We start from the raw sequence: 22,981 nt of genomic DNA on the forward strand, positions 1-22,981 counted from the left end.
GCTTCGGAGGCGGAAGCAACGACCAATCCGCAGTGGCCGAAGTGGAAGTCGGCGTAACGGCACTAAGGGGCGGGGCCGAAACGGCCCAGGGGGCGGGCGTTTGAAATCAGTGTCTTAGAGTAGACCCTAAACATCATTTTATACCTTCAAGAACCAATTACTTAATGTCTCTTCCGTCTTTTCCGTCCCCGACCCCCTCCCAGACTCCTTCATTCCGGTACTGCGTGGACGGAAAGCCCCGGGTAGCCGACACCACGTCCCCGGCTAGCGGGAGAGAGCGTGGAAAAGGATTATACCAAACTGTTTAAATCCAACGACTCCTGCTTCCATCCTTTCTCCTGAGCTAGAACCAACAAACCTAGAGAGTTGAGCTTCGGAAAAACTAGTGTTTTCATTTAATTGGATATGAAGAAAGAACAAATATGTACGGGGCAACCACGATCTTTACAAAGGTACCATTCCTGCACAAATATTAACACTTCAAAGCAAAGGTTGTATTCGTAATGTTTGCTAAAATTTTTTATTTAAAAAACGTTAGTTTTAGTGGGAGGGAAGATGTCAATATTTACGACAGCGTTCAGAACGGTGGGCCCAACTGCCAGGAGCACAAGATGTAATTACTAAGATGGCTACTTAAGTGTTAAGTTTTAATAAGACAACGAAAAGGAGAAAACCCAAAAACCCGCCAATCCTGTCTCCTCCCTTCCATAAAAAAACATCCTGAGAACAGAGATCTTGATTGTTTAGCTCATCTTAGTATCTCATCACATAGACCTTGACATATAGTAGCTGCTCAATTAATATTTGTTAAACAAATGAAAATTCAACTTCCCCAACTTAGTTTAAAATGTAAGGAACTCACAAAGTTGAATATTTAAATGCTTTCTTACCCCTAAATTCTTTGCAACTTTTAAATGAAGAAAGAAAAGCAGAAAAAGCCCTTTCACTCATAGATTTCAAGATGAAAATCTTGATTTTTCTTACTAAAGGTATCCCTCCTCCAGTCTTACACGTCTCACTAAAGGACATGAGCATCATATTAGTTACTCAAACCAAAATCCCAGAGTGCCTACTTAAATTCCTTTTCTTTCACTCTTCACATACGGTTCATTTACAGGTCTTAACAATTCTACTTTTAAAACTTACCCGAAATTTTATTCTACTGCCACTACCCTTGTCCTGGCCAACACCATCTCCTACCTGGATTGTAATTGTTTCCTATTGTATCTTCCTGCGTCATCTTTTATCCTACAGTCAGTGCTGCATATAGCCAAGAGAGTGATCTTTTAAAATTAATCAAATGGTGTTACTATCCTGTGTAAAATTTCACTGCACTTAGAATAAAAATCACATTTCTTAATGTGACCTGAGACCCCACAGAGTCTGGCTCCTGCCTAACTTCCAGACTTCACTTCCAATCAGTCACTCGCTTACACACTAAGCTCTAGACACAGCCAAGTGGGCATTTCTGTTTTACAAAACAGGGCAAGATTCTGTCTATTTTAGGGCCTTTGCATTAGCTTTTCTCTGTTGCCTGTGCCCCAAGATAACTGTATCACCATCCTTCATGTCTCAGGTATCACAGTGAAGTTTTCGTACCCCCACCCCTCCAACACCTGTGTTTGTACACCATCACATCACCCTGTTTCATTTTTTCATACCACTGAACATTACCAGAATCTATTCATTTTTTATTTCGATGTTTCTTGTCTGAGAGACAGCATAGGAAAGTCATTAAGAGAAAAGGATTTTCAGCCTGCCCATTTTTGTTCTAAATTCCAGTTCTGCCCTTTCCTAGCTCTAACCTTAGGCAAGTCATTTTCCCTTTCTGTGCCCTCAGTTTCCTCATGTGTAAAATGGGCGTAATTCTAGTACCTAACTTATAATACTACTCTAAGGATTAAGTGAATTAATACTTGTAAAGTGCTTAGAACTGTCTCAGCAAATAGTACTTGCTAAATAAATGTTAGCTATTATGGTTATTAATATTATTTTTATTATTATTGTCTATCTTCCTATATTAGAACATAAGTTCCAGGAAAGCAGGAACCTTGTCTCTCTTGTTCACTGGGTGTATCCTCTGCATATAGAACAGTGCCTGGCACATAATAGGTGCTGAGTAAGTATTTGTTGAATGAATGAATGAATGAATGAATGATGCACTATGAAGTAGAGGAATGAAGTAACAATGGTAAGATGGTAACACAATTATAGGAAATACCCACAGTTTTTATGTTCTAACTGCCCTCAATAGCCTGGAGTGAATCACCTTAATGGATTTAACTCCCAACCCACTAACTCAATCTTTTGGTTGCCAATGGTGATCAAATAACCACCCTATAATTTCATTAACAGCAACATACAATATAGTGAATCCACAAAATTAAAAGCTTTTGACTTAAATGGTCTGAAAGTGCTAATAAGAAAGTGAAACTAAAGCTTTTGACTTAAAAATGGTTTGAAAGTATTAAGAAAAGGAAACTTAAGTTTACTAAAATCTTGAAATTCATCCAATCAGTTAACCTAGCTGGCAAAAATCGTATAACCTCCCAAGAATTCTTATTTTAAACCTGTTACCACAAAATCTAGTTTGGCCCTTAATTCTGCCTGCCAGTCCTCTTACCCTCTCCTAATTGTTTCTTTTCCCCCTCTGCAATAATGTAATTTCCCACATTCCCCTTTCTTCAAATCTACATGCCTCTTTTACTCCTTTTCCCTCCCCATTCTCTTTCCTGGTAGTAGATCTCAGTTCTCTGAGAAAATAGAAGCTCTTAAAGAACTTCTTATCTCCTCTTTTCTGCAGATCTATTGAGTTGCCTTTGGCTATTCCTGTATCCTCAGATTCCCATGGAGATGAGGTGACCCACACTCTCCGTTGTGCTCTGGGCCCTAATTCCTCCAGATTTCTTAGTGACTGGCATTTTGCTCTATATTTTCTGTTTCTTATGAGCTATGAGACCATCCCTTTCAGATCATTTTTATCAGCTTTTCGACATGGTATAGTATATCTTAACCTTAAAAAAGGCTCTTTCATTTTAATATGCCAAAGGTAGCATTTAATTAAATGTGAAAGGGATGTAGTTTGGCCCTTTATTGCAAAATGTATATTCTTATGGCAGGAGTAACACAGGAATTCCAGTTTAAAGCTTATGCAAAAATCGACACCTAAAAGGGAAAATAGAAGCCATAAAAACCTAAGAAGAAAATTTAAGAAACTATTTATAGAACCTAGAATTTGGAAAGACCTTTCAATCGAAGCAGAACACCTTAAGAGCTTTATAAGAAATACTTTTAAAAATTCATCTATCCAAAAATTAATTTTATAGCAGAAGATGCCAAAAACAAGTCAATAAATGCCAGATTAGCAAATTTTGTAATTCCTATAACATATAAAGAATTACTGCTACTACTAATGATACACATAAAAATCACAAATTACCCAATTAAAAAATGGACAAAAGATATAAACAGGCCATTCAGAAAAAGCAATTTCAAATAGACAATAGTCTATAAACATGGAAGACACTCAACCTTCTAATGAGGAAAATGAAAGTAAACTAAAAATGGATTATCACGTTACAGCATCAGATTGGCAACAATTAAAAAATTAATGACATAGTTGGATGGGATTGAGAGAAAAGGGGATCCAGTCAGACAGCGGGGGACATTGGTCCCCCATTACCCTCACAGGAAAAGCCAAGGTGTTCACAATGGTTTCCAAAGTTTTCTGTGGTCTATCCTTTCCCCTACCTCTTTGACCTCATAACTTGCTCATGCTTTTCATGGCTACCTCCTTCCTATTGTTGCTTGGACATGCACACAGCTGCTCCTGCCTTAGGGCCCTCACAGGAGCTATTTTCTCTGCCAAGGCTATTCTTCCCTGTCTTATTCAAGTCTTTGTTCAAATGGAGGCCAACCGCCCTTGGGCATCTCTACTTAAAATTGCAACTGTTGGCGGGGCGTGGTGGCTCAAGCCTGTAATCCCAGCACTTTGGGAGGCCGAGACGGGCGGATCACGAGGTCAGGAGATCGAGACCATCCTGGCTAACACGGTGAAACCCCGTCTCTACTAAAAAATACAAAAAGCTAGCCGGGCGTGGTGGCGGGCGCCTGTAGTCCCAGCTACTCAGGAGGCTGAGGCAGGAGAATGGCGTGAACCCGGGAGGCGGAGCTTGCAGTGAGCTGAGATCCGGCCACTGCACTCCAGCCCGGCGACAGAGCGAAACTCCATCTCAAAAAAAAAAAAAAAAAAAAAAAAATTGCAACTGTTCTCCCTCTCTGTCCCCTAACATTCTGTACTCCATATCTCCCTTCCCCTTCTTTCTTTTTATTTTTAAAAATTATATTATACATAATTACATGCCATGTATCATCTTCCATGACCCGATATAATTTAGTTATGTTACATTTATTGTCTCTTTCTCTACTTCTCCCATGTAGAATGTAAGTTCTAAAAGGGCACGGATCTTCGTTTTGCTCAGTAATATAGGCCAAGCATTAAAACAATGCCTGGCACCAATAGCTACCCAATAAACAGTTTCCATATGAGTGAATAAAAGAAAGAATGAATGGATGAGCGAATGAATGAATGAATTAATTTAAGAGGAAACAATTATGTTCTGTTGTAAAAAGTTGTTGCCTTAATCTATTTTATATTTTAAAGGAAAAAAAAATAACTTACATTGTACTAGTCTGAAATCTTGATTTCAAATGAAGATCTGATAAGACTCAGAAATATGCTTTTCTTTCGGGAGACAATCTCTAAATGAAAAAATCATATGAGATCAGGCTTTATATATGCCATCAAAATCCTAATTAAATCAGCCCTAATCCAATCACAACTCTAATCCAGCTCTCTCCATCTCTTCTAATTGAATCACTCTCTCCAATTCTACTAAACTCTCATTCACCAAGTTATTAGCCCACAAAATGTGAACATTTTGCTTAAAAATGTTTATTTGTGGCTTTTAAATAGGAATATGAAAAAAACCAATGCCCGCATGTCAGAAATTACATTTTAAAATAAAGTAATATAAATAATGAAATCTTTAAATTTTTAACCTGAAAATGACACATTTTCTAATATGAAAAGCTTTCTTTGATGTTTTGACAAGTGAGAATATAAAAATACAGTAGCTAGCCCTCTACCAACAAAATCTTCATTTTTAAGTGAAGACATTCTAGGGCTTAGAGAGATCGTTTCCTGGAGACAGCCTCAAAATGAAATATCACTTGCAAGGTAAATTCTTACCTTGTTCCTCTTTTATAAGAGTGGCTTTGCTATTCTTGGCCCTTTGGACTTTACTATAAAATTCAGGAGCCAATTGTCAAGTTCCACAACAATACTTTTGGAATTTTAATTGTGATAACATTTAATTTACAGATTAAGAAGACATTCTTAAAAATGTAATGACATTTTTACAATACTAAGTCTTCAAATCTATTAAAGGTTATATCTTTCCATTTGTTTAGGATGTCTAGTTTATATTAATATGCTTTTCTAAGTACATTCATATTGTTGTCTTCATAGAAATTTTGCAAATTTTTGTTAGCATTAGTCTTGTTACTTAATGCTTATGTTATTATAAATGGCATCTTCCTTAAATTTTGTTTGTCTCATTGTTGCTGGTGTATAGAAATATTGATTTTTTATATGTAGCTATTTTAAATTCAGAGAACTTGCTAAGCTCTCTTATTAATTCAAATGGTCTATTCAGAGATCTTTTGGATTTTGTCGCATGTACAATCATGTCATCTGCCAATAATGACAGCTTTGTTTCTTCCTTTTCTGTTTTCCTTGCCTTCTTATGTTGGTTGGGACTTCCAAGACAATGTTGAATAAAAATGCTGATAGCAAGCATCCTTATCTTTTTCCTGATCTGCAAGGGAAAACTTATAACTTTCATTATTAAGTATGATTTGGCTGAAGGTTTTGGATAGATGCACTTTATTATGTTAAGATTTTTGCCTACTATTTTTAATTTGCTGAAAGGATGATGAATTGATGAATTTTATCAAATACTTTCTCTGCATCTAATGAGATTCTCTTTAGTTTGTTAATATGTGCTATTATACTATTATTTTTTAAAGTTTCATCCTTTGATTACTGGAATAAACCCATCTAGGTCATGATGTATATATTGCTGGAATCAATTTGCTCAGATTTTATTTAGGATTTTTTCATCTATGTTCATAAGCGATATTGACCTATTTTCTTATAGTATCCCTGTTGGGAATTTGTACCATAAAATGAGTTGGGAAGTATTCTTTCTTTTTCTATTCTCTGAGAAAATTTATCTAAGATTGGAAGTGTATCTTTCTTGAATATTTACTAAAATTTCTTGGTGTGGCCATCTGGGCCTAGAGTATATTTTCTGGGAAGAGTTTTACCTATTGCTTCAGTGTCCTTGAGGGTTATGGATATATTTATTGTTCTGTTTATTCTTTTGTCAGTATCACTGTTATATTTTTCTAAGAATTTATTTACTTCATTGAAATGTTAAACTGTATTGGCATAAGGTTGTTCATACTTCTTTGTTGTCTCTTTTATGTCTGCAGCATCTGTAGTGATGAATTCTTTATCTTTGTTGATATTGGTTAGTTGTGCCTTCTGTTTTTGTTCTTTCCCATTTTCACCAGTCTTTTAAATTTTACTAGACTTTTTTTGAAAAGCCCAACTTTTGGTTTTGTTAATCATATTTTATATTGGCTTTATATTTCATCAGTTTCTGGTCTTTTATTATTTCTCTTCTTTTTCTTTCTTTGCATTACTTTTTTCTGACTTCCTCAGATGGATGCTTAGCTCATTTCGTTTTCTTAACCTTTTTCCCTTTCTTAAATATTTATTTAAATTTATAAATTTCCCTTTTAATGCTATTTAGCTGCATCCTACAAGATTTGAAATGTAGTATTTTCATTTAGTTCAAAGTATTTTCTAATTTCCATTTTTTATTTTATTCTCATTAAAGGTTTATTTAGAAATACACTTTTTATTTTATAAATTTGGGAACTTTTTAGTTATCTGTTTGATATTTCTCACTTCATTGTTTGTGGTCAAATAACATATTCTGACTGTTCTTGACTGTTTGACATTTGTTAGAACTTGTTTCATGGCCACAGTTATGGTCAATTTTGTAAATTTTTATAGAACTTGGAAAAATATATATTCTGCAGCTTGGGAGTACTGAGTTTTATATGTCTGTTGCTTTTTAACTGCTTAATCAGTAGGGTCCTGGTTTATGCCTGTCATCCTTGGGTCTCTTTTATTCTCACAAGTGTCTCAGCTTAGATGGTAAATGGTAGGATATAATTAATGTCAAAGTTTAGAGCCACTTTTATTAAAAATCTTAAATGAGTATAGAATTTCTACCAACTCAGTCAACATTGAACATTTTGCTAGAGATCGTTACTTAAGACTTCCCTATTTCTAAAAAAAAAAAAAAGTAAGATACGTGACTATTAAAAAAGAAGAAATATAATTTTAATGATTTTTTCCCTAGGAAATATTATCTACATGGAAAATGCTAGAATTGATGGCCAAGCTAATAGAACTAATAGGAAATAAGAGGTACAAGGTTTGAAAAGGGATGTAAGATCAATAAATAATAAGAAAACGTAATAGAAAAAAATTTCCATTTACAGTACACTCAAAAAATTATAAAGTTCCTAAGGTTTTATTTAAGAACACAGATTCATTATCTTTTTGATGCAAATCTGAAGCTTCATTGATATACACACAACAAGATCTGAATAAATGGATAAATATACCAATTAATAGGTGGGAATGATCAATGCAGGAGCTATGAAAATATACCTCTAATTTTCCTTTAATTTCAATGCATTCCCAATTTAAATTAACAGTATTTGACAGAACCTGACAGATTTATTCTAAAATGAATACTGACGTTTTACTCTATAAATATACCCAAGATAATTTTGAAAAAAGTTGAATAAGTACATGGAGACTTGCCTTAGTAATTATCCTAAGTGTAAAGCTTTAGTAATTAAAACAATCTAACATTGGCATAGAAATGTACAAATAAATAAATGGACCAGATGAAGAGTTTAGAAAGACATTTATCCTTACATTGTAACTTAACATATGTGAGAAAAGGATTCCAACTGAATGGGGAAAATGGTGGCAAACAAGTGGATTTCTTTTTTAAAAAAAGTTCTCTGTCTTACAATAACAACACAATATTCTAAATGGCCAAAACAAATAAAAGTGAAAAGTAAAGAAAACAATGATAAGAAAAATATGATCTTTTTGACCCCAAAGAATACATGAATTACTTAAATAGTACATAAAGGCACAAATTATAATGGAAAAGATCAATAAATTTGATTACATTTAATTTTTTTCAAATATTAAAAAAACATAATAAATGGAGGTGGTGTGCTGAAATAAGTTATTTGCAACAATACAATAGACATAGAATTATCCCAAACTTTTAAAGAACTTTTAAAAATCGGTAGAAAAAGAAAACAATCTAACAGAAAAAAATGGGCAAAAGATATAACTGGTAATTCAGAAAACTGAAACCTACAAAAGAAATAAATCAGTGAAAAAGTACTTGACTTCACCAGTAAACAGGTCACACAATAACAACAACAACAACAACAGCAATAATAAAATAAAAGGAGATAAATCATTTTACCAAATTGCCAACAACTGAAAAGTTGACATTATCGAATGCACCTGGAGGTGTGGAGCAACAGAAACTCCTGTTAGTACATAAGTTAATTAGGATAGCCACTAGGTAGAGCAATTTGACATTGCCTAGTAAAATATAAAATGTTGTTTCTTCATCATTTAGAAATGATAATTCAAAGTATCTAGCTTAGATAAATTGTCACACATAAGAAAGAGAACACACACAGCACTGTTAAGTAATAGGAAACACTGGAAGTAATGTAAATACCCACCAATAGGAAAGTGCGTTAATAAAATATATTTTTATAACAGACCATATATAGTGTATGTATGTGTGTATGTATATATACATATGTGTATGCATATGTGTGTATGTATATATACATATGTGTATGCATATGTGTGTATGTATATATACATATGTGTATGCATATGTGTGTATGTATATACATATGTGTATGCATATGTGTATCTATGTGTATGTGTGTGTATATATGAATATATCTTGAAACTGTTAATGTTGAATTTAAAAATTGCAGAAAATGAGGCCAGGCATGGTGGCTCATGCCTGTAATCCCAGTACTTTGGGAGTCTGAAGCTGGCAGATTGCTTGAGCTCAGGAGTTTGAGACCAGCCTAGGCAACATGGAAAATCCCTGTCTCTACAAAAAATAGAAAAATTAACTGGGCGTGGTAGCCTGTGCCTATGGTCCAAGCTACTCAAGAGGCTGAGGTGGGAGGGTGGCTTGAGCCTTGGAAAGGGAGGTTGCAGTGAGCCAAGACTGCACCACTGCACACTGAGGTTGTGGTGAGCCAAGACTGCACCACTGCACTCCACCCTGGGCAACAGAACCAGTTCCTTTCTCAGAATAAATGAATAAAAATAAAAATTGTAGAAAATGAGCATATTTAACATAAAATTATTTATATAAAATAAAAATAGCAGGCCGGGCATGGTGGCTTACACCTCTAATCCCAGCACTTTGGGAAGCCAAGGCGGGCAAATCACCTGAGGTCAGGAGTTCGAGACCAGCCTGACCAACATGGTGAAACCCCATCTCTACTAAAAAAATAAAAAAATAATTAGCTAGGTTTGGTGGCAGGCACCTGTAATCCCAGCTACTCGGGAAGTTGAGGCAGGAGAATCGCTTGAACCCAGGAGGCGGAGGTTGCAGTGATCTGAGATCGTGCCATTGCACTCCAGCCTGGGCAACACAGCAAGACTCCGTCTCAAAAAAAAAAAAATAGCAGATACACAAAACAATATTATTGATGGATACACAACACATATACATACAAAAAGATACCCAAAGATGGACAATGTAGCCAATTCATGACTAGTTGCTTACAGGCAGGGGGAGAGAGAAGAGGATTTAAGATTTGGATCAGAGAGGGAATCCCACTTCATCTGAAATATTTATTCTACTTAAAAATACTTGAAGTGGGAGCAAGATTTTTAAGGGATATCTGTTGTTACTACTTTATTCAGCATTACAGTGCCAGGGTAATTAGGCAAGAAAAAGAAGATATTCAGACTGAAAAGGAAGAACTAAAACTATCTTTATTGATAGATTGCATGATCTTATATATAGAAAGGCCTAGGTAACTTGCTAAAAAGCACTAAAACTGAAAAAGAAGTCCAGCAAGGTTGCAGGATATAAGATCAATATACATAAATTGATTTCTGTGCATTAGTAGTGAACAATATAGAAACAAAATTTAGAAAACAGTTCCATTCACAATAGTGTCAAAAAGATTAAAATGCTTAGGAATAATTTTAACAAAAGAAGTGCAAGATATATACTGGGAACTAGAAAATATTGTTAAGCTAAATGGAAAGACATTCCATGTCAATGGATCAGAAAACTTATTAAGATGCTAATGCTCTACAAATTGAACTCCAGATCGATGCAATCCTACCATAATTCCTGCTGTTTTTTTCCCCCAGAAATTAAAAATCCACCCTAAAATTCATATAGAAATATAAAGGAACCAGTATAGCCAAAACAATCTTGAAAAAAAAAAAATTTTGGAGGGCTCACACTTTTCTATTTCAGACCTTACTACAGAGCTCTAATAGACATTGCTATAAGGATAAACATGGCTCAAAGGAATAGAATTGAAAGTCCAAAATAAACTCTTAGGTTTATGGTTAATTGATTTTCAACAAAAGTTTCCAGACAGTTCAATGGAGAAAGAATAACAAATGGTGCTGGAACAACTCGATATCCTCATACAAAAGAATGAACTTGGATTCCTACCTCTCAGCATACACAAAAATTAAGATTGATTGTGAGCCTGAATGTGAGCTAAACCTATAAAACACCTGGAAGAAAACAGGATAAATCTTTGTGATCTTTAGCTGGGCAATAATTTATTAAGATACAAAGCCAAAAGCACAAGCAACAACAAAAATTGATAAGATGGGCTTCATCCAAATTCAATACCTGTGCTCTTTGAAAGACATAGTCAAGAAAGTGAAAAGAAAACCTACAGACCTGGAGACCACATTTTCAAATCATATATTCAGTAAAGGACTTGTAACCAGAACACATAATGAACTCTTGCAACTCAGTAATAAGAAAACAAATAAAGAATAAGCAAAGGATTTGAATAGAAATTTCTCCAAATAGATATATGAATGGCCAATAAGCTTAAGAAAAGATGTGCAATATCATGAGTCATTAAGGAAAGGCAAATGAAAACCACAATGAGGCCAGGCATGGTGGCTCACACCTGTAATCCCAATATTTTGGGAGGCCAAGGTGAGAGGATTGCTTAAGCCCAGGATTTCAAGACCAGCCTGGGTAACATAGTGAGACCCTGTCTCTACAAAAAAATTTTTAAAAAAATTAGCCAGGCATGGTGCTGTGTGCCTATTAGTTCCAGCTACTTGGGAAACTGAGGCAGGAGGATTACCTGAACCTGGGAGGTTGAGGCTGCAGTGAGCTGTGATCATGCCACTGCACTCCAACCTGGGCAACAGAGTGAGACCCTGTCTTAAAAAACTAAAAATTAAAACCCACAAAATTACTACTTTTTACCTGCTAGAATTGCTATGATGAAAAAGACATAAGTATTGATGTGGATGTTGAGAAATTGGAACCCTCATATATTGCTGGTTATAAATGTTACATTTACTTTGAAAAACTGTGTAGCAACTTCTTAAAACGTTAAATATGGAGTTATCACATGGTTCAGCAATCATACTCCTAGGTATCTACCCAAGATAAAAACACATTCACACATAAACTTGTACATGAATGTTCATGACAGTATTATTTATAATAGTCCCCAAATGAAAACAACCCAATTATCCATTAAATGATGAATGGATAAGTAAAATGCAGTATATCCATACCATAGATTATGATTTGGTCATAAGAAACAAAATACTGATACATACTACAACATGGTTGAACCTCAAAAACATGTTGCATGAAAGAAGCCAGCCACAAAATATTGCATATTATATTTCATTTATATTAAATGTCCAGAGTGGGCAAATCTATACAGATAGAAAGTAGATTAGTGATTGCCTGGAGTTGGGGGTGGAAATGGGCTGTGACTGCAAATGGAACAAGGTTTGTTTTTGAAGTGATAGAAGTATTCTAAAATTAGGTTTTGGTGATGGTCACACAGCACTGTAAATATACTAAAAACCATTGAAGTGTACACTTAAAATTGATGAATTTCGTGTTGTGTAAATTATATCTCAATAAAGTTGTTTAAAAACTACTTGAAGCAAATTGATAAAATATTAAGGTTTCAGTTCTGGCTGGTTGGAATGCAGGTTTTTGTTTCTCAAAACAAAAACTCAGACACCACAAATTCAGGCCCCAATATCAAAGGAGATGAACACATAAATGTCGAGTCTTTTCATTATAGTCTTACCTTCAACTACTGACAGGTGCCCCCATTTTCAAAGGAAATGAATAGGTTCCTGTCGGAGGACTCTCAGCGCTGCCTACCAGTCATATGTAGCAAACGCAACTCTTTAGTGCCTGACTCAAATACAAACCAAGAATAACTAGACATATGAGGAAAACGTTTAACCTGAAAGACAGAAACCAAGACATCGTGGAAGGATGAACTCAGAGGAAACAGACACAATGTAGAGAGCAAATAAAACTTAAAAATTCTTATAATACTTAGAGAAGAGAAAATCTGCAGCCATGGAAATTTTCAGAAATATATAATGAAAGGAATATTCAGAGAACAAAAAAAAATTCCTGGAAATTAAAAATAATTTCCAGAAGGTTTGGAAGATAATAACAAAATAAAAAGCATTAGGAAATGGAGGGTAAAGAAAATTAGAGAATCATTCGAGAGGTTGCTGTCTAATGATATTTGCTGTCTAATGGTATTTCCAGAGAAGAAGAAAACTGAAAATTTAGAAAGGAATGTCAAAGGAATGATGTAAGACAATTTCATATCAAGGAACAACATGAGTTTCTATATTGAAAATTATAGCACAATAATTGACAAAGAAGACTTAACCAATTATATCTTAATGAAATCTTAGAAAACAAGGAACAGAAGAATACCCTAACAGTGTTCAGAGAGTAAAGACAGATTACAAAAAAGAACAGAAAACAGGTTTTGGATTTTTGGAAGGTGGAATTCAGCAGAACAATGTCTTGAAAATCCTGAAAGAAAAGCACAAGGATAGAACAAAGACATTTTCAGACTCAGACATACATACTTTGGGAGAGATATGTGATATTTGTGGCCATCCAATAACTTTAAAATTCCCTTTTTATTTTTTGGTAAACCTCCAACTTTATGAACCCTGCCTCACCAAGCTCAGAGCCAGAACTCAATTATCCAGAATCTATTGCAGTGAAGACATAGAGATATGACCTAGACTCTTCCAATCAGACATTCCCATGGAGGACTATAATGTAAAGAAATATGAGTAAGTAGATTTCGTGAAAGATCTGTTCCTGGAGAAGGGTAGTGACAGACGGTGACCTTTCAGAGGCAGCAGTAGCTTAGACTCTAATTGGAAATGTCCCTTGCCCAGAGTCTTTGGTGCCTTTGACCAGAGGATGTATAGGAATGCTTAACTATTGTTTGTTAGATAATCTAGATATTGTTCCTGGATACACAGGCTCCAATCCCTAGTCTCTGGTCCTGCTGAAGATTCTGTGAGCTACTTAATAATCTCTAATGAAGCTTCTAAGGATGCTTCTGGTAGATATGCTTTACCAACACAAGGGAGTAAACCAGAAAGGAGACTTGAGATGGGGGGAGTCAGGATCTAACATAATAGACAGGGAAAGGGAACCCCTAGGATTACAATGACTAGAAACCTCAAGATGCAGGTCGTGCAACAGCCTGAAGACAAGAATCAGTCTAGACTCAAGTAAGCATCTGAGGGCTTCAGTAAGAATATTTCTGAGAAAAGAAATCTGATTCAGTACCAGATGTGTTTTATGTATTTAGAAGAGATTTACCTTTCTGGAAATGAATCTGGGAATGAATTAATATAAAGTATAAAGCCAAGCAAATGAAAGAATGAGACAATTATTAACTGCTGGATAAATAAAAATTTATACACGTATATAGAATTACTTTAAGCCAAAGGGGATTTTTTTAAAAAGTTAAAAAAGTTACTGACTAGTTTACAGAATCTCTGGGAGAGTCCATGTAAGTCCAAACTTACATGCTACTCAAGACATGTATTTAAAATGTATTGACAGTCCAAAGAAGCATATATTAGATAATCCTTAAAACTCAATAGAGTAGTATGTCCTTGTAGATGGATTCAGGAAGACTTCTGGCTCCTGCCTCTCTCTGCTGCCAGATAGCACTGTTACTGCTGCAGTATCCATGCAATAGATGAAAATAAAGATGATTTGAATGAGGTTAATAATCCCATGTTCAATTTATTATATGTCACAATGAAATAATAAAGCTGCCCTTAAGATGCTGGATTTAAAGGCCAAGTCCCAAACTTTGGATTTTAGGTCACAATTTAATCTATGCAGTCTGTGCCTGATACTTGCTGCCGTGTGTCTTTCTCCTTAATATCCAGACTCCTCTAGATGTTCATAAAAAGAAGTCCACACCAAATATTGGCATTTGTAGGCATAAAAAGTACAGGAAAAGTTGCCTTTAACCATCTTTTTCTTCCTTTCCTCTCCTTTTCCTCCCTCCCTCCCTCCCTCCCTTCCCTTTCTTCTTCCTTTTTTTTTTTTTTTGGACTGAGTTTCACTCTTCTTGCCCAGGCTGGAGTGCAATGGCGTGATCTCGGCTCACTGCAGATCAGGTTCACTCCACCTCCCAGGTTCAAGTGATTCTCCTGCCTCAGCCTCCCAAGTAGCTGGGATTACAGGCCACCACCATGTCTGGCTAATTTTTGTATTTTAAGTAGACAGGATTTCACCATGTTGGCCAGACTTGTCTTGAACTCCTCACCTCAGGTATCCTGCCCACCTTGGCCTCCCAAAGTGCTGGAATTACAGGCATGAGCTACCACGCCCACATTTACCTTCCTTTTCTCATGCAGCTTATCAAGAAGGGTCTATCAAAGCATTTGGGTCAGAGACGTGTAGATATTTTGGAGAGAGAAGCAAGCACATCTCATGGAAGAGACTTATTCCCTTAAGACAAGTGCCTATTAGAAATGAAAGCTGCTTGTCAAGTAAGACACATTCTGGAGAGCTGCCACCTCAACAGCTTGTATTAAGCACCAAATAAATGTAGCACTCATGGAGTATAGAAGATAGAATTCTCACCAAGGTCTGAGGTTGGTATAGAAAGATCCCTGATGTAGGAGAGCCTCAGATGGGTCTGGAAGGCAGAGTTTATAACTTAGAAGAAAGACATAAGTGAAGCAAGGGAAGAAAAGCATAGAGTCAAGGACAAGGATTAGGAGTATTTGACTAGAACTAAGTTTCTATAAGAAAATTGAGAGATAAATTTGGGAAACAAGAAGCAACAAAGATGTGGTTTAAACACAACCATTTACTTTGTTCCTTTCCAAACCTCACTAAAGTGACAGTAACAGGGTTTTTGTTTTAAGAAGTGAACTTACAAAGACAGAAAATGGTAAAGGAAAACAGGTAGTGGCCAGTTTTGGAAATTGGAAAGCAGATGGACAAGTATAAACTGATTTATCAAACACCAGAAAGTTGAGTCCTAAATTGCCAATGAGGAAAGCCAAGAAGCAACATAATTGTCTCTACAGAATCCAAAAGACTTAGGATGTCATGGCATTGGGTACCTCTGGGAGTGACAGTTAAAATGAGGCTAAGGAGAATTTGTTGAAAGTCTGTGTAACAAAACAGAGCCCTAGGTTCCCACCCTCCTCTAAGCAGCTGGATAAACTGCGCCTCTTACACCCTGGCAGAAGACTGAGCTTCATTTTCTAGAGTAGGAAAAAAGGTGGCCTTTGGAGTGGGAATTTCCAGATACTTTTGAGAGTGTGGTTGTCATAGGGAAAATAAGTTGATAAAGTGAACTGTACAAGTAGGGTACTTTTAGAAATGTGTAGCCTCTTTTGCCATTTGGTAGGAAAGTCAGACCTGTACCCTCCAGGAGAAAGATTGGAGCACCTTTTGTGTTGAGTATGACCAGCTCTAGAAATACCAGTGTTAGGAGTTCACCTAGGAAACAGCCCAGTTAGAAGATCATGCAGGGAAGCATAATCAATAAAACCATTCATGTACCCTGAGCTTCTAATCTGCCTTTTTTTGTGCTGTACTTTTATATATAAGGCAATTACTAAAGGTCAGCAGACATTTGAGGAAAGCCTTAAATATGAAAGAGGTGAAAGCAAAAAAAGAAAGATAAAATGGACAAAAGGCAATTTCAAAGAAACAGACCATGCAGGGAGAAAAACAAAATAGAATTTCAAAAACCATTGAGATTTTAGTATTGAGAGATAAAAGAAGAAATGCTCCCATGAAGCAAGAATAAGACAATAAGAAAGAAAGGAATGTACATACATGCAGAAACTCTCAGGTAACAGAAATGATCTCTGGAAATTAAAAATTTGGAGAAATGAAAAAGACAAAGAGAAAGGAAGTTTAGAGATAAAGATGAAGAAATTATTTTAGAAAATAAAATGTAGTGATAAAGCAATAGAAAATTTTGGGGAGGGGAAAACAAAGAAGTAAAAATTAGAGGTCTAATCCATGAGAGGTCCAGTATCCAAATAAGAGGAATAATATACAGATGAAAAGGAGTAGAGGAAATCAAAGAAAGAACTAAAAAAAAAAAAATCCTGAAATTAAAGAACTTCATTTTTGAGACTGATAAAATTTAAGAATTTGGGTTCAAAAAAAGCTTGTATAAACATTGATAGAGAGAGAGAAACAACCTAAAATAAACAACACACACAATGAATAGGTCATCTGTAAAGAACCAAGAATCATATTCATACCCTCTTCATACTCATGCTCACACCATACCCACACAATAATTTCAAAAGTTAATAACCACCCTCTCCAAAATACAGATTAAAGGTATAATTAAAGTCAGAATTAAAGGTGTATTTAGCATATACAAAGGAAAAAAACTGTAAGATAATGTCTCCATCTAGATGAAGGAGTATTATAACTTTCTAAACATGAAAAGCATGAAAATATTACAAAGGAAAATAAAACTGTATGTCAAAAACGTTTTTGTTAAATAAATTTAAAGAAATACAAGTTAAATGACAAACTGGCAAAAAATAACATATCTAACAAAAGGGTTTAATATGTAAAATATTGATGTAATTAATATGTAGAATGTTTATATAAGTAGGTAAGAAAATACCCTGGGACCCTATTAGAAAAAAATAGTCAAAGGATGTGAACCAATACATAAGATGAAATCCAAAAGACTAATATTTATGAAAAAAATCAAAATCAACCTTAGTGGTAGTCCAAGAAATGTAAATTAAAACTTGATCTAACTTTTTAACTACCAAAATTAGTAAAATATGTATTTTTTCCAAGTAAAGTTGGTCAGTGTTCAGGATGTAAAATATGTTTTTTCTTTAAAGTTTTGGCAACATGTATTAAAGATCTTAAAATATTTAAATTCTATAATAAAGTAATTTCATTTTTAAGTATCTAATCTAAGAAATTTCATTCAACCAATATTTTACAGGATGTACTGTTTTAGATACTGAAATACGGACTACATATTTAAGTAAAAGTGATTAATAATAATCGTGGAAAAGTGAAAACAAAATAGCTGTCCAATAATAGAGGAAAAGTTTAATCACTTGTCTATATAATAGAGTAGAATTTTTTCAGTTATCAAATATATTATGCTTATAAATTATTTTAAATAAGTAGTAGATTTTCTAACTGAGACAAAAATTTGCTTAAACGTAACATTTAGATATTGACTGTCAGAAGAAACAATGGCTGATGTCTGAGGCATTTTGTCAACAATCCCCCACTTGAAGTAATAGATTTGAAATACATAAGCAGCAAGAAAGACAAACAGGCTCTCCTGTTGTCCTACAGTTTGGATAAGGGCTGCAGTGAAAAGGACTTTAAACTTACTCAGCTTCACTTAACTTCCCCAGTTTAATACCCTCCAACACACACACACAGAGCAAGAAGCTTAGGAAGCATTATTTCTAAAAGATCCAAAGAAAGACTTTCTAATTTCCAGAAATCCATTAATTTTAAGGGATCAAGTATTATTTTTTAAATTATTCTGATAAGAAGAAAATACTTTTCTTTGGTTGTCAGAACTGTCAAGTTTTCTTAGATGATGAATTCTGCCTTATTGTGATTACTGTGGGTAGGGGTAAAATGGAAGAGTATCAAGTGACAGTGTAATTATTCTCTACTGGTAGCTATGGCCCAAGTTGAAAGAAGCAAGAAGTAGTCTCACAACGAAAGCAACCGTTGAAGACTCATAGAGAAGTGACACATTTGGCTAGAACACTGAAGGATCACTCTGTCATTGTACCTGGCAAATTCTAAGCAGTTATTATTATTATTTTTTTTTGGAGCACAGTCACACTTACAAATTGTAGTATTTCCTTTTGATATGCAACATCTGAAGACTATATGTATAAGAAGACATTGCATCATTCTTCCTAGAATCCTTAGAAATGTAGAAAAGAAATAATGTAGTTTATAAAACAGATACAAAGTGCTCGATCCAAAGCTTATTTTACTTGTATATTCAAAAAGAAATATGGATTTGTGTGATTTTTCATAGTCAGCATTTTGTTATTTCTTGAGGGAGAGACCCTCAGCATGGTATTTAATTTTCTGATATTTAATTATCCTTCTACATTGTCTCACTTTTCTCTTTTCATTTCTTTAGAGCAAGTTTTCTAATACAAAGAATGAAATATTTTATTTTATATTCCAAAAATATAAAGAATTTATAATAAAATCATTGTCGAATAATTTTTTTTTGTTTTTTTTTGTTTTTTTTTTGAGACGGAGTCTCGCTCTGTCCCCCAGGCTGGAGTGCAGTGGCCAGATCTTGGCTCACTGCAAGCTCCGCCTCCCGGGTTTACGCCATTCTCCTGCCTCAGCCTCCCGAGTAGCTGGGACTACAGGCGTCCGCCACCTTGCCTGGCTAGTTTTTTATATTTTTTTAGTAGAGACGGGGTTTCACCTTATTAGCCAGGATGGTCTCGATCTCCTGACCTCGTGATCCACCCGTCTCGGCCTCCCAAAGTGCTAGGATTACAGGCTTGAGCCACCGCGCCCGGCCCAAATAATTTTTCAGATTAAAAAATTGGGATGAGATTGGGAGACTATGATATGATACAGGTAATCTTGTCACTTGCACATCCTCAGTGTCTCGCTTGAGTAGTGACAACTTTAAATAGGAGAGGAAGACAAGCTGGATCCTTGGGTTCTTCTGTAAGGAAGATAAAGAGAGCACACCCTGTGGTGTCTAGATGTCCTTGGGGCTTCACTGTAGACTCTCATTGGACCCTCTGACAGGTACTGACCATATGTCTGGGAAAAGGGAGATGTAATATTCAGTGGTGACTATGATAGCACAATATTGCCCTTGGTAGAAATAAAGACATATAAAGGAGTAACTTAGTTTCAGGAGAACGATCATCAATTTGTATTAAACCAGTTGACTTTCAGGGGCTCAGTGGGCCATCCAAGATGGAGAAGGAAAGCAGAAGCTTAGGAGAGAGTCAGGTAGTGGAGAAAGCTATGACAATAAATAACATGTTTAAAGGGAAACAGCGTGGTACTAATGGAAGCCCTGAATATAAATAGGAAATTTTAAGAAATATAGATTACTACACTTGATCTTAGCCAAAAGGCCAAGAAGCGATTCAAACATAGATTACTTTGCCTCCTTTTCATCTTTATATAAATGGAATTATGTAATAGGTATTCTTTTGAGTCTTGATAATTTTACTCAATATTGATCTTTAAAACTGCAGTTTCATGTGACTTTTGTTTATCTTCATTGCTAGATGGTATTCTGTTGTGTGAATATACTGCAGTGTACTTATTCATTCCATGCTGATGGACATTTGGGTTGTTTACACTATTTGGCTACCAAAAACAATGTTGTTATGAATATTATTGGATGTGACTTTCAGCTCACAACCATACATATTTCCTAAGCATGTGGAACAGTTGGATCACAGCACATGTGTATGTTCAGTTTTAGAAGATACTGTCCAAACAGTTTTCCAAAGTGATTATAGTGCTTCATCTTCTCTGTAGTAGGGTATGACAATTCCCACTGTTCCACATCCACACCACCACTTGACTTATCAATCTTATAAAATTTTAGCCTCTCTTTTTAATATTAGTATTCTATTCTGGTATTTAATTTGTGGATGCCTAATACTTTTTTCCAAATATTAATTTTTAATCTCTGTGTATTCTTTCTTTTAGATTTCGTTCTAAACACTGAAGACATACTCTGCTACATTTGGGTCACACCCCCAGCTCTGAGTAATTTAATAGACTTTAAGAAGACAGAGCCCAGCAGCAACTGAAACATAACAGAGTTGCAGGGTCAGCTAACATTAATGCCTGGGCAAAGCTATTGCCCAGAGTGGAATCTCAGTAGTGAATAAACAAGCCCAAGAAAAATTATTGTCTCATTTGCAAAAAAAAGTAGGCTGGTAGACCCTCCTACCTCATAGATACACCAACCCAATTTTTTAAAAAGTAGCATTTTCCTACATTGTCAACTATCTAGAACATACCTAAACACTGGGAGTTTACTGCTTATTAAATGGAAACTATGAAGTCTAAGGCCAACTGTGCCCAGAATCCAAATTGTAACATAATGATATTTCATCCAACCAAAGAAGAGTTTAATGATTTTGATAAATATATTGCTTACATGGAATCCCAGGGTGCACACAGAGCTGGCTTGGCTAAGATAATTCCACCCAAAGAATGGAAAGCCAGAGAGACCTATGATAACATCAGTGAAATCTTAATAGCCACTCCCCTCCAGCAGGTGGCCTCTGGGCGGGCAGGGGTGTTTACTCAATACCATAAAAAAAAGAAAGCCATGACCGTGGGGGAGTATCGCCACTTGGCAAACAGTAAAAAGTATCAAACTCCACCACACCAGAATTTCGAAGATTTGGAGCGAAAATACTGGAAGAATCGCATCTATAATTCACCAATTTATGGTGCTGACATCAGTGGCTCCTTGTTTGATGAAAACACTAAACAGTGGAATCTTGGGCACCTGGGAACAATTCAGGACCTGCTGGAAAAGGAATGTGGGGTTGTCATAGAAGGCGTTAATACACCCTATTTGTACTTTGGCATGTGGAAGACCACATTTGCTTGGCACACAGAGGACATGGACCTTTACAGCATCAACTACCTGCACCTTGGGGAGCCCAAAACTTGGTATGTGGTTCCCCCAGAGCATGGCCAGCGCCTGGAACGCCTGGCCAGGGAGCTCTTCCCAGGCAGTTCCCGGGGCTGTGGGGCCTTCCTGCGGCACAAGGTGGCCCTCATCTCGCCTACAGTTCTCAAGGAAAACGGGATCCCCTTCAATCGCATAACTCAGGAGGCTGGAGAGTTCATGGTGACCTTTCCCTATGGCTACCATGCTGGCTTCAACCATGGTTTCAACTGCGCAGAGGCCATCAATTTTGCCACTCCACGATGGATTGATTATGGCAAAATGGCCTCTCAGTGTAGCTGTGGGGAGGCGAGGGTGACCTTTTCCATGGATGCCTTCGTGCGCATCCTGCAACCTGAGCGCTATGAGCTGTGGAAACGTGGGCAAGACCGGGCAGTTGTGGACCACATGGAGCCCGGGGTACCAGCCAGCCAAGAGCTGAGCACACAGAAGGAGGTCCAGTTGCCCAGGAGAGCAGCGCTGGGCCTGAGACAACTCCCTCCCCACTGGGCCCAGCATTCCCCTTGGCCTCTGGCTGCCCGCAGTGGGACACGCTGCCACACCCTTGTGTGCTCTTCACTCCCACGCCGATCTGCAGTTAGTGGCACTGCTGTGCAACCCCGGGCTGCTGTCGTCCACAGCTCTAGGAAGCCCAGCTCAACTCCATCATCCACCCCTGGTCCATCTGCACAGATTATCCACCCATCAAATGGCAGACGTGGACGTGGTCGCCGTCCTCAGAAACTGAGAGCTCAGGAGCTGACCCTCCAGACTCCAGCCAAGAGGCTCCTCTTAGCAGGCACAACATGCACAGCTTCAGGCCCAGAACCTGAGCCCCTACCTGAGGGTGGGGTTTTGATGGATAAGCCTGTACCACTGAGCCCAGGGCTCCAGCATCCTGTCAAGGCTTCTAGGTGCAGCTGGGCCCCTGTGCCCTAAGCCCACGGGCTGCCTTTATATCCCACTGCCCTGCTGTGTGGCAGTTTGATGAAACTGGTTACATTTACATCCCAAAACTTGGAGTTTGCAGGACTCTGGTCATGCATGAAAGAGCCCCTCTGGTGATGCCCTTGGATGCTGCCAAGTCCATGATAGTTTTCAGTTTTGCAATACTTTGTTCTTCCTACTGGACCCTGGAATGTCTTTGGATATTGCTAAAATCTATTTCTGCAGCTGAGGTTTTATCCACTGGACACATTTGTGTCTGAGAACTAGCTCTTGTTGAGGTTAGCATAACCTGGTATATGCAACTACCATCCTCTGGGCCAACAGTGGAAGCTGCTGCACTTGTGAAGAATCCTGAGCTTTGATTCCTTTCAGTCTACCCATTTGTCTCTTCCCCTCCCCCACCCTCTTTTTCTTATAAAACTAGGTTCTTTTTACAGATAAGGTCAGTAGAGTTCCAGAATAAAAGATACGACTTTTCTGAGTTATTTATGTACTTAAAATATGTTGTTACCAGTATTTGTTCCCAAATATATTAAAGGTAATCAAAATGTTAAAA

General features: G+C 36.6%; 1 protein-coding gene and 1 pseudogene across 1 annotated transcript; one reads left to right on the forward strand and one right to left on the reverse strand.

Annotated features, from left to right (window-relative positions):
• Positions 1–7: 7 nt before the first annotated feature.
• Positions 8–22,981, forward strand: KDM4D (lysine demethylase 4D). Its single transcript, XM_033207053.1, has 3 exons — positions 8–452; positions 2,025–2,119; positions 20,499–22,981. The coding sequence occupies exon 3, from the start codon at positions 20,845–20,847 to the stop codon at positions 22,414–22,416; it is 1,572 nt and encodes a 523-aa protein (XP_033062944.1). The 5' UTR covers positions 8–452; positions 2,025–2,119; positions 20,499–20,844; the 3' UTR covers positions 22,417–22,981.
• LOC117081918 lies at positions 19,800–19,924 on the reverse strand (annotated as a pseudogene).

This window comes from Trachypithecus francoisi, unplaced genomic scaffold (assembly GCF_009764315.1).
Source record: "Trachypithecus francoisi isolate TF-2019V2 unplaced genomic scaffold, Tfra_2.0 Lachesis_group8, whole genome shotgun sequence".
NCBI lineage: Eukaryota > Metazoa > Chordata > Mammalia > Primates > Cercopithecidae > Trachypithecus > Trachypithecus francoisi.